At 41.8% G+C, this 11,933-nt stretch overlaps 1 protein-coding gene across 6 annotated transcripts in view; it reads right to left on the reverse strand.

Moving 5' to 3' along the window:
• PATJ (PATJ crumbs cell polarity complex component) overlaps positions 1–11,933 on the reverse strand; it is a 441,042-nt gene that overhangs the window by 153,883 nt on the left and 275,226 nt on the right. For all 6 annotated transcript variants that reach the window (XM_017877225.1, XM_017877223.1, XM_017877224.1 and 3 more), the window contains exon 29: positions 3,748–3,839. In XM_017877225.1, coding sequence (XP_017732714.1) covers positions 3,748–3,839 — 92 coding nt within the window. The remainder of the gene's footprint in view (positions 1–3,747; positions 3,840–11,933) is intronic.

Consider the following 11,933-nt stretch of genomic DNA (forward strand, 5'->3'; position numbering starts at 1 on the left):
AAGGTTCATGCTACAGTCTGAATGTTTGTGTCCCCTCAAAATTCATATGTTGAAACTGAATCACCAACATGAAGGTATTAATAGGCAGGGCCTTTCAGAAGGTGTTTACGTCATGAGAGTGGGGCCCTCATGGTGGGATTACTGCTTTACAAAGTGGGCCCAAGGGAGCCCCTCCTGTTACGTGAGGATACACGGAATAGACCTATGAAAGAGGAAGTGGGCCCTCTCCCAGACACCAAATCTGCTAGAGCCTTGATCTCGAACGTTGTAGCCTCCAAAACTGTGAGAAATAAATTTCTGGGCCAGGCCCAGTGGCTCCCATCTGTGATCCCAGCACTTTGGGAGGTTGAGGTGGGCAGACCATTGAGGCCAGGAGTTTGAGACCAGCCTGGCCAACACAGTGAAACCCCATCTCTACTAAAATACAAAAAAAATTAGCCGGGCCTGGTGGTACACATCTGTAGTCCCAGCTACTCGGGAGACTGAGGCATGAGAGTTGTTTGAGCCTGGGAGGCAGTGGCTGCAGTGTGCCAAGATCACACCACTGCACTCCAGCCTGGGTGACAGAGCAAGACTCTGTCTCAAAATAAATAAATAAATAAATGAATTTCTGTTCTTTATAAGACACTCGGGTATTCTGTTATAGCAGCCCGAATGGACTAAGAATTGGATTACAGATTTTAAATGTACACTGATACTTCTAAATTGCTTAAAATCACTTCCAGTAAATAAGCATTCAGTAGCATCCTTAATTTTGTGTATACCATTGATTTACTCAACAAATTATTTTCTTGATTTTGTTCTGTTCAATGATCAAAATTGAAATAATCAGACTCTAAATTGAAGGAGCTTTACTACTATGATTAAAATTCTATTCAGGTTTCTCTTCTGTCTTCTAAATTATTTCAAATCATTTAACCTTTCTTTATTGAAGGAGGAGGGTTTTATTTCCCAACTACACAATTGCATTAAATTATTTCCTTTGGACTCTATTCAATTTTCTTTTTGCTCTTTTTAAAATTGCACAGCCCATGTGGGTAAAAAAGCCCCACATGTGCTGAAGAGGTAAGTAATGTTGATAACAGCTCTTGTGGTAGCAGCCATCACTATGTACTGAATACCATGTGCAGATGCTGACCCTGTTAAGTGCTACATACATCTTCTCATGTACTAGCCACATAGTGTGGTGTTTTTTTTTTTTTTAGTTTTTTTTTTTTTTGAGACAAGGTCTTGCTGTCACCCAAGCTGAAGTGCAGTGGCGTGATCATGGCTCACTGCAGCCTCAACCTCCTTGGCTCAAGCGATGCTCCTGCCTCAGCCTCCCAAGTAGCTGGGACTACAAGCCACATGCCACCACACCCAGCTAATTTTTTTACTTTTGCACAGATTGGGTCTCACTATGTTGCCCAGGCCAGTCTTAAACTCCTGAACTCAAGCCATCCTACTGCCTTGGCCTCCCAAAGTGGTGGGATTACAGGTGTGAGTCACTGCGCCCGGCCCCCACACAACTTTATGCAAAGTTTTCAAGTCTAAACACACCACTTTTGTGGACTTCTCTTAATGAACAACATCTGAATCTCTTGAGTGCTGACCTTTCTTCAAAGTCTACTCAAATGTTTTTAAAATCAAGTAACTCTAATTTTGTAACCCTTGCCAAAAGGAAGGACAAGAAAACCAGAAAGGAGACTGGTGTCTAACAGAGGATGTCAAAGGAGAGTAAGGATAAAGGCCCATCTTAACATACAAAGACATATGTGAAGAAGGAAGCTTTCACTCTCTGAAAATAGAGTAAAAAACTAGAAAGCCAGGAAGTGCCACTAGATGGGAGAAAAGGATGCTAATAGAGGATTTCCTTTTTTTTTTTTTGAGACAGAGTCTCGCTCTGTCAACCAGGTGGGAGTGCAGTGGTGTGATCTCGGCTCACTGAAACCTCTGCCTCCTGAGTTCAAGAAGCAATTCTCCTGCCTCAGCCTCCTGAGTAGCTAGGATTACAGGTGTGCGCCACCACGCCTGGCTAATTTTTGTATTTTTAGTAGAGACAGGGTTTCACCATGTTGGCTTGGCCAGGCTGATCTCGAACTCCTGACATCGTGATCTGCCCGCCTCAGCCTCCCAAAGTGCTGGGATTACAGACGTGAGCCACCATGCCTGGTCTTTTTTATTTGAGATAGAGTCTTTCTCTGTCGTCCAGGCTGGAGTGCATGGTGCGATCTCAGCTCATTGAAGCCTCTGCCTCCTGGGTTCAAGCAATTCTCCTGCCTTAGCCTCCTGAGTAGCTGGGAGCAGAGTTGTGTGCCATCACACCTGGCTAATTTTTTGTATTTTTCAGTAGAGACAGGTTTCGCTGTGTTGGCCAGTCTGGTCTCAAACTCCTAACCTCAGGTGATCCTCCCAGAGTGCTGGGATTACAGATGTGAGCCACTGTGCCTGGTCCTAATGCAGGATTTCTTCAGGAGCAAAGTAGAAGTGGAAAGGAATATTTCAATCACGTTAGTGCCCATGCTGGGAATAAAACCACCTCCTAATCCCAATGGTCCCTGGGAATGGACAGATCTTACTGCTGGTAACTAACGAGAAAGGGAAGAATAATAATGATTGTCATCATCCTAAAATAGCAGCTAACATTCTTTCACCCCTTACTCTATGCTAGATACTGTATTGAGCATTTTCAATTTCTGAAATATCACAATGAATGAGGGAGGTGCTTTATTATCCCATTTTACAGATGATACCTGAGTCCCAGAAGGAAAAAGAAGCAGAGCTACAGTGAACATAGAGGGTTAGGTACATGACTTAAAAATAATTCAGATTTACTTGTCATTTCAGTCCAATAAAGAGAATCAAACAACCTCATTTCTACTGCTGATGTGGCAATGTTGGCTACAAACAGTCAGATCCCTAATTCTGATTTACTTGTACCATGAGGGCTCAATCAGCTTACAGGGAAGGTGTGAGTAAATGTGAAGCCCAAACACACAATACAACCCTAGGCAGCAGTGCTGACATCTTCTCTACTCTGGGCTTCTCACCAGCACTCTTACAAGGAAGCTCCTAAAAATGTCCTCAGTTCTATTTTCTTGTTTATTCTTTAATGAAGACATTAATGATTCAGCAAATGTACCAAATAATAGTGACAGGAAGAGAAGTTAGCAGGTCTCATTATATACAGGATAAATGGATCCAGAAAGGGAAGAATGTTTTATAACTGAAATATAAATACTAGCCTCAGCTACCGATTCTATCCTGTGAAACATAAGCAAGTAAGAAAACTTCATAATCAAAACAATCAGTACTTTTCTTTTTTTTTTTTTTGAGACAAGAGTCTCACTGTCACCCAGGCTGGAGTGCAGTGTCACAGTCTTGGCTCACTGCAAGCTCTGCCTCCCGGGCTCACGCCATTCTCCTGCCTCAGCCTCCCGAGTAGCGGGGACTACAGGCACCCGCCACCACCACGCCCGGCTAATTTTTTTTATTTTCAGTAGAGACAGGGTTTCACCATGTTAGCCAGGATGGTCTCGATCTCCTGACCTCGTGATCCGCCCGCCTCGGCCTCCCAAAGTGCTGGGATTACAGGCGTGAGCCACCACGTCCTGCAATACTTTTCTTGAAGTGACAGTTACAAAAGGAATATATGTTTTTAGAAGGAACAGTGATTTTGCTAGACAAATCAAAGATGACATAGTCTTACATTAATAACATCTTCAGAAGAGGTCTTTGATTTTGCAAAACCAGATCTAGCAATCTTACCTGATGAAAACCAGCTTGACCTTTGACGGGGCAGTCTTAATAATGGCAGATGCATTTTGGTGACTTCTTCCATACAGAATCTGATTGTTTATCTGTTTGGGAAAAAATACAATGTACTAAATTATACATGTCTACAAGTATATACGTATATACTTGGAATTAAATGATAAAGTCTACTGATTTTTTTTTTTTTTTTGAGACACTCTCACTCTGTCATCCAGGCTGGAGTGCAGTGGTGCGATCTTGGCTCACTGCAACCTCCGCCTTCTGGGTTCAAGTGATTCTCATGCCTCAGCCTCCTGGGTAGCTGGAATTACCAGCATGCGCCACCATGCCTGGCTAATGTTTTTGTATTTTTAGTAGAGATGAGGTTTCACCATGTTGGCTAGGTTGGTCTTAAACTTTTGGCCTCAAGTGATCTGCCCGCCTCAACCTCCCAAAGTGCTGGGACTACAAGCGTGAGCCACCACACCCAGCCCTAAGTCTACTGTTTTTTTTTTTTTTTTTTTTGAGGCGGAGTCTCGCTCAGTCACCCAGGCTGGAGTGCAGTGGCATGATCTCGGCGCACTGCAACCTCTACCCGCCAGGTTGAAGCAATTCTCCTGCCTCAGCCTCCTGAGTAGCTGGGACGACAGGTGTGGGCCACCATGCTTGGCTAATTTTTGTATTTTTAGTAGAGATGGGGTTTCACCACGTTGCCCAGGCTGGTTTAGAACTCCTGACCACGTGATCCACATGCCTTGGCCTCCCAAAGTAAGTCTAATGATTTTTAAGTGGGTATATTAGGACTCTCAAATGCTAAAAATCTTAATATTCTTTGTAGTAGAGATTCAAACAGTAATTCTAAACAGCTATCAAAAATCCTTAAATTCAGTTTTGACTACAGTTAATGAAGAACATACAGTCCTTTATCCTTTTGCTAAACTTCAAGAAAGCAGTAGTTAAGCCTGATACAAAAAGTTTACGACAGATATTTCATTTCCTACAGCTTTCCCAGATTATTTAGAAATGTTGAAAACAGATCAAATTGTGGTATTCACCGGAGCTCTGGAGAGCCCATTAAATATGATTTTGTAAACATGTCAAGGTTATTACATAACATAAATGTTGTTACTGTAGAGAAGGTAAATATTATGTCCCTGTTTTAAGTCAAATTTTAAACCAACTACACAGAAAGATTTTACTGAATGCCATCAATGAGCCGTCTGCTCATATCCAAGACATGGTAGAATTTTAAACTTGATTGAATCTACCAAAAGATGATCTAAACAACATTTAAATTCTAAATTTCTTTATTCCAAATTTTCGCACTGATAAACTATGATGATAGCTGGCAACTCTCTTACTTTATTTCACCCAGTTGGTAACAGCTCGTAGTTTTGACTTTTTTCCTTCCATCTCTTTAAAACGTAGTTAATGATCGATACCTATACTATCCCTATTCAAGTGTGACCTTGACAATCTCTACTATTTAAGAGATAGTATAGTGTGCCATATAAGGGATAGTAAAAGGAGTTGTAATTAGCATCTGATTTGTTCTTGCTGTCTCTGGAATTATGCATTTTAAGACACACCTGATGTTCAAGACATCTAAAAACATTATTATTATTTTTTTGGGTCAAAATAGTTATAATGAGAAAGCATATGGAAATGAACAATTTAAAATATGAAATGAAAATATAGTATTTTCAACTGTCTGAAAAGCGGCCCTTCCGTCACCTTTCCTAAGTGGTAAAGCTGGGATTCATATCCAAGGCTGATGGAAAGACCAAACTTGAGCTACCTACCTCCTCACTGTGCCTCTTATTTGATCAGCTTTCGTTCTGCAGCAAGATCATCAATCTCACTGGGCACAGTGGCTTACGCCTGTAATCCCAGCACTTTCGGAGGCCAAGGGAGGCAGATCACTTGAGGTCAGGAGTGTGACAACAGCCTGGCCAACATGGTGAAACCCCGTCTCTACTAAAATTACAAAAATTAGGCTGGGCGCCTATAATCCCAGCACATTGGGAGGCCTAGGCAGATGGATCACTTGAGGCCAGGAGTTCGACACCAGCCTGGTCAACATGGCGAAACCCCATCTCTACTAAAAAATACAAAAATTAGCTGGGCGTGGTAGTGCATGTCTATCATCCCAGCTACTTGGAAGATGAGATGGCGCCACTGCACTCCAGCATGGGTGACAGACTGAGACTCTGTTTCCAAACAAAATAAAACAAAACAAAAAACAAAAATTAGCCAGACATGGTGGTGTGCACCTTTAGTCCCAGCTACTGGGGAGGCTGAGACAGGAGAATAGCTTGAACCTGGGAGGTGGAGGTTGCAGCAAGCTGAGATTGCGCCACTGCACTCCAGCCTAGGTGACAGAGTGAGACTCAGTCACACACACACACATACACACACACACGCAATCATCAATCTCATAGAAAGCACCAATTTCCACACTGTCAGTTCTCTGTGCCTCAGTTTCCCCTTCTCTAAAAGAAATCTAAGTACCTACTTCACAAAGCTATTGTGAGAATTAAACAAGATAATGCCTTTACATTTTATTTAGAGTACTCTTGATACCCAAAGGATTTTTAAAACTACTCATCTTTGCTATTACGTTTCTTTTTTTTTTTGAGACAGAGTCTTGCTCTGTTGCCAAGGGTGGAGTGCAGTGGCATGATCTCAGCTCACTGCAACCTCTGCCTCTGAGGTTCAAGCAATTCTCCTGCCTCAGCCTCCTGAGTTGCTGGGATTACAGGTGCCTGCCACCAAGCCTGGCTAATTTTTTTTTGTATTTTTAGTAGAGACAGGTTTTCATCATGTTGGCCAGGTTGGTTTTGACCTCCTGACCTCAGGTGATCTGCCCTCCTCGGCCTCCCAAAGTGCTGGGATTACAGGTATGAGCCATTGTGCCCGGCATACGTTTCTATCTTTAGTATCATGCATTGAAAAATAAGTCCACTGTCTATATATTTTCTCCTAACACTTTCAGAATTTAACTTTTCTTATATTTGTATCTTCTTACCCACTTAGCTACAAGGGAAATGGTTAAAGAAATCAGGCAGTGGCCAGGTGCAGAGGCTCACAGCTGTAATCCCAGCACTTTGTGAGGCTGAGGCCGGTGGATTGCCTGAGCTCAGGAGTTCAAGACCAGCCTGAGCAACACGGTGAAACCCTGTCTTGACAAACAATATGAAAATCAGCCAAGTGCGGTGGTATGCACTTGTAGTCGCAGCTACTTGGGAGGCTGACGTGGGAGGTTCACTTGAGCATGTAAGGTTGAGGCTGCAGTGAGGCAAGATTGTGCCACTGCACTCTAGCCCGGGCGACACAGTGAGACCCTGTCAAAAAAAAAAAAAAAAAGAAAAGACAAGGAAAGAAATCATCTTTAAGAGTTTGTGAAAAAGCATACTTAATGACATAGAAAATGTCCAAAACGGTACTAACTGGTAAAACCAAGTTTTAAAATAGTATGTTTAGTATGATCATATATTTTGCTGACCATATTTTCCAATCTCTTTAATTTATAATTAACTACAAACAAGGTACTTTAAATCATATTTGAAAATTAGATTAGGACAGGTGTGGTGGCTCATGCCTGTAATCCCAGAGCTTTGGGAGGCTGACACAGGAAGATCACTTGAGGAGTCTGAGACCAGCCTGGGCAACACAGAAAGACCCTGTCTCTACAAAAAAATAATAAAAAATTAACCAGGTATGGTGGCGTGTACCTGTAATTCCAGCTACTCAGGGGGAGCTGAGGTGGGAGGATCGTTTCAGTCCAGGAGTTCAAGACTACAGTGAGCTATGACTGTACTACACCACTCCAGCCTGATTGGCAGAGTGAGAAGAATGGGGCGGGGGGGGGCGGGTGCGGTTGCCCATGCCTGTAATCCCAGCACTTTGGGAGGTTGAGGCAGGCAGATCACTTGAGGTCAGGAACTCAAGACTGGCCTGGCCAACATGGCGAAACCTCATCTCTACTAAAAATACAAAAATTAGCTGGGCATCGTGTCATGTGCCTGTGGTCCCAGCTACTTGGGAAGCTGAGGCATGAGAATCACTTGAACCCGGGAGGTGGAGGCTGCAGTGAACCAAAATCGCGTCACTGTACTCCAGCCTGGGCGACAGAGCAAGACTCTGTCTCAAAAAAGATGAATGACATTTGGAATGAGCCTGATTCAAGGCCTGGCATTCAGTTAAGCATTTGTGAATGTCTATGTCTTCCCCACTGTGTTCAGCCTCTGCTTCCAGAAACTTTTTCTAAACCACCTATCCTACCCTCCTGTCTTTGAATCCTGTGGCACTAGATTTTTAAAAATTTCCCTTCTTGCACTTATAACCCAACACAACATGGTAAAGTCAATTCTTGTTGGGCAGTAAGCATCAGTGCAGGCACACAACACCTACTGAACTGAGCTGAGCTCCTTAGGGCAGGAGCCAACATCCTCCTCTAGGTGGTTCCCAGCTTTTCATGCAGAGCTTGCGCATAGTAGCCCTCAATGAGGATGTGCTGAATTGCAGTCCTGAATAGAAGTGGCACTTAATCAACTGTAAGTAGGCTTTCACTAACATGGGCTCCAGCCTTCAAAATGACTAAGGTTAAAAAAAAATGGTTTTGATCAGCAAAACGCTTGAGCATGTAGGAAATCTCACTTTCATGTTTATGGATATGTCTGCTTCTTTAGTGGTGATCCTCCATTTTGGTAGAATAGAATCTATGGTACTGTTATTCCAAGAGGGAAAAATGAGATCCCAAACGAAGAAAGCAGTTCATTAATTTTAATTTACGTAAGAGGAAATCTAAAGTTATGCCTTTCATGGTGCTGTTTCTACATGTGCAGAGCCTCTGGCAGTGGAAAAGCAAAGCAGCTTGCTTGCTGTTGATGTTTTTTCCAGTGCCAATCCGGGTGTTTACAGCTAAGGCAGCTGCTCCCGGCAACATGCCGAGGCCTCTGGAGAAACTCTGCTATGCAGTGGAAAACTGGGAACAGAGCAAGAAACCCAAGAAAGAGTGAACCTGATTTAACTGGATTAAATCTAGAAGAAAAATGCTGATCTCTGGATAAAAAAATAAATCCAAGACAAAGACTCTTTTATGGCCTTAAAAATAACACATTTAGGGTTAGGGCTAGGGAAAAAAAATAACCCATTTGTAGCCATTCAGTTTTAGGAGAGGTCTCTCTTTTGTTTTCTTCTTATTTAATATAAAACAATTTCACTATTTAAATAAAAGTTATACAGCTTCCAACTATTCAAGCAGTTTTCATATTTTTTCATCACTAAAGGAAACATACTCCATTGAAAATTCAATAATAAATTGGAAAGAATGATATATTTTATGCACAATTAGCTTTAGATGATCATCTATTGTATTACTGAGAAGCTGTTCTCTGAGGGCATTATCCTTTAAACAACAGATGTAGAAAGTCTTCCAAATAATATAGGCAAAAAAAGAAAAAAAAAGCATTCTTTTTTGGAAGTCTATTAGGTTAACTACAGTTAATAAAGGCTACCATTTACTGAGTTCTTACTCAGTGCAGAACGCTATGCTAAACTCATTATGCACAGTATCTCATTTAAATCTCAGAATAACTGGGGTAGGATTTACTTTCACTAGATTAGGAAACTATAATTTGCCCAAGGTGCTTTAACAATTAGTTTAAAAGCCTATAATCCTAGGGCATACCCAGAGGTCACATTATCTGGATGGTACACATAAAACATGAGATAATTTCTAACAGCCATCTCTATAAAAGATGAGCAAGAACAGAAAAGTGAGCTGGTCACCCTACCATCTTAGGTCTTGGACTTTTAAGATCAAAAAGTCAGTATCAACCAAAAACCAGGTCACTACAACACATGGGGAAATGCCCAATAGTTGACTTTTAAGCTATATTTTGTTTTTTGCTTGCTTTTTTTTTTTTTTTTTTTTAGAAAGGGTCTCAGTTTCACTCAGGCTGGAGTGAAGTAGTATGCACGTGGCTCGCTACAGCCTCAATCTCCTGGGATAAAGAGATCCTCCTGCTTCTTCCTCCCAAGTAGCTGGAACCACAGGCATGGGCCACCATACCCATCTAAGATTTTAGGCTTTTTAAAGTCCCGAATGCAATATGGAGTCCCATAAAACTGTACCTTTCTCTTCATGCAAACACACTGCACCTTGAATAATAACATACCCTTATGACACCGTTTTCAGTATATAGGTATATCTCATTTTATTGTGTTTTAAAATTTTTTTCTTTTTTTTTTTTTTTTTTTTTTTGAGATGGAGTCTTGCTCTGTCGCCCAGGCTGGAGTGCAGTGGCCGGACCTCAGCTCACTGCAAGCTCTGCCTCCTGGGTTTACGCCATTCTCCTGCCTCAGCCTCCGAAGTAGCTGGGACTACAGGCGCCCGCCACCTCGCCCAGCTAGTTTTTTGTATTTTAGTAGAGACAGGGTTTCACCATGTTAGCCAGGATGGTCTCGATCTCCTGACCTCGTGATCCACCCGTCTCGGCCTCCCAAAGTGCTGGGATTACAGGCTTGAGCCACCGCGCCCGGCCAAATTTTTTTCAAATGGAAAGTTTGTGGCAACCCTGCATCGCGCAAGTCTACTGGCACCCTTTTTACAGCAGCATGTGCTGACTTCCTGTCTGTGTCACATTTGGGTAATTCTCTCCATATTTCAAACTTTTACATTATTATTATATCTGTTATGGCGATACGTGATCCATGACCTTCGATCTTATTATAATTGTTTTGGGGCACCATAAACTGTGCCCATATAAAATGGCAAACTTAATTAATCAATTAACACACAATTGTGTGTTCTGATTACTCCACTGACCAGCTGCTCCCCATCTCTTTTTCTCTCCTCCAAGGCCTTCCTATTCCAAGACACAACAATATTGAAGTTAGGCCAATTAATACCCCACAATGATCTTTAAGTGTTCAAGTAAAAGGAAGAGTCCCACATCTCTCATTTTAAACCAAAAGCTAGAAATTCCTCTTAGAGAGGAAGGCTTGTCAAAAGCTGAGATAAGCTGAAAGCTAGGCCTCTTGCATCAGTTAGCCAAGTTGTGAATGCAAAGGAAAAGTTCTTGAAGGAAATTAAAAGTGCCACTCCAGTGAACACAGGAATGATAAGAAAGCGAAACAGCCTAATTGCTAATATGGAGAAAGTTTAAGTGGTCTGGATAGAAGTTCGAATGGGCCATAACATTCCCTTAAGCAAAAGCCTAATCCAAAGCAAGGCCCTAACTCTCTTCAATTCTATCAAGGCTGGGAAAGGTGAGGAAGTTGCAGAAGTTGTTTGAAGCTAGCAGAGGTTTACGGCAAGAAGTCTCAATCTCATAAAAGTGCAAGGAGAGGCAGCAAATGCTAATGTAGAAACTTCAGCAAGTTATTCAGAAGATCTAGCTAAGCTCAATAACAAAGATAGCTACACTAAACAATACATTTTCAACAATAGTCTTTCATGTGAAGAAGGATGTGTTTGCTTCTTTCCCCTTCAGTCATGATTGTAAGTTTCCTGAAGCCTCCCTAACCATGTGGAACTATGAGTCAATTAAACTCCTTTCCTTATATGGATTCAACCTAAGTGCTCATCAACAGGTGAATGGATAATGAAAATGTGGTATATATACACAATGGAATAATATTCAGCCATAACAAAGAATGAAATCCTGTCATTTTCTATAATATGGATGGAACTGGAGGCCATTATGTTAAGTGAAATATACCAAGCACTGAAAGACAAATGTCACATGTTCTCACTCATATGTGGGAGCTAAAAAAGTAGATTTCATGAAGATAGAGAGTAGACTGGTGATTATCGGACGCTGGGGTGGGGTGGGGTGGGGGTTTGTAGGGGAGTTGGGAGAGAGGAAGGAAAAAAAAGAATATTCCTGTATTTATTACCACTGAGCTGTACACTTAAATAAATGTGGCTACAAAAAAAAAAATCAACATTAACAGGAATTTTGGAGAAGCTGATTACAATTCTCATGAATGGCTTCGAGGGGTTCAAGATTTCAGTGAAGGAAGTCACTGCAGATGTGGTGGAAATGGCCAGAGAACTAGAATCAGAAGTGGAGCCTGAAGATGGGACTGGATTGTTGCAATCTCATGATCAAACTTGAACAGATGAGGAGCTGCTTCCTATGGATGAGCAAAGAAACTGGTTTCTTCTTCTTCTTCTTCTTCTTCTTTTTTTT

This window comes from Rhinopithecus bieti, unplaced genomic scaffold (assembly GCF_001698545.2).
Source record: "Rhinopithecus bieti isolate Rb0 unplaced genomic scaffold, ASM169854v2 scaffold_6380, whole genome shotgun sequence".
Classification (NCBI taxonomy): Eukaryota; Metazoa; Chordata; class Mammalia; order Primates; family Cercopithecidae; genus Rhinopithecus; species Rhinopithecus bieti.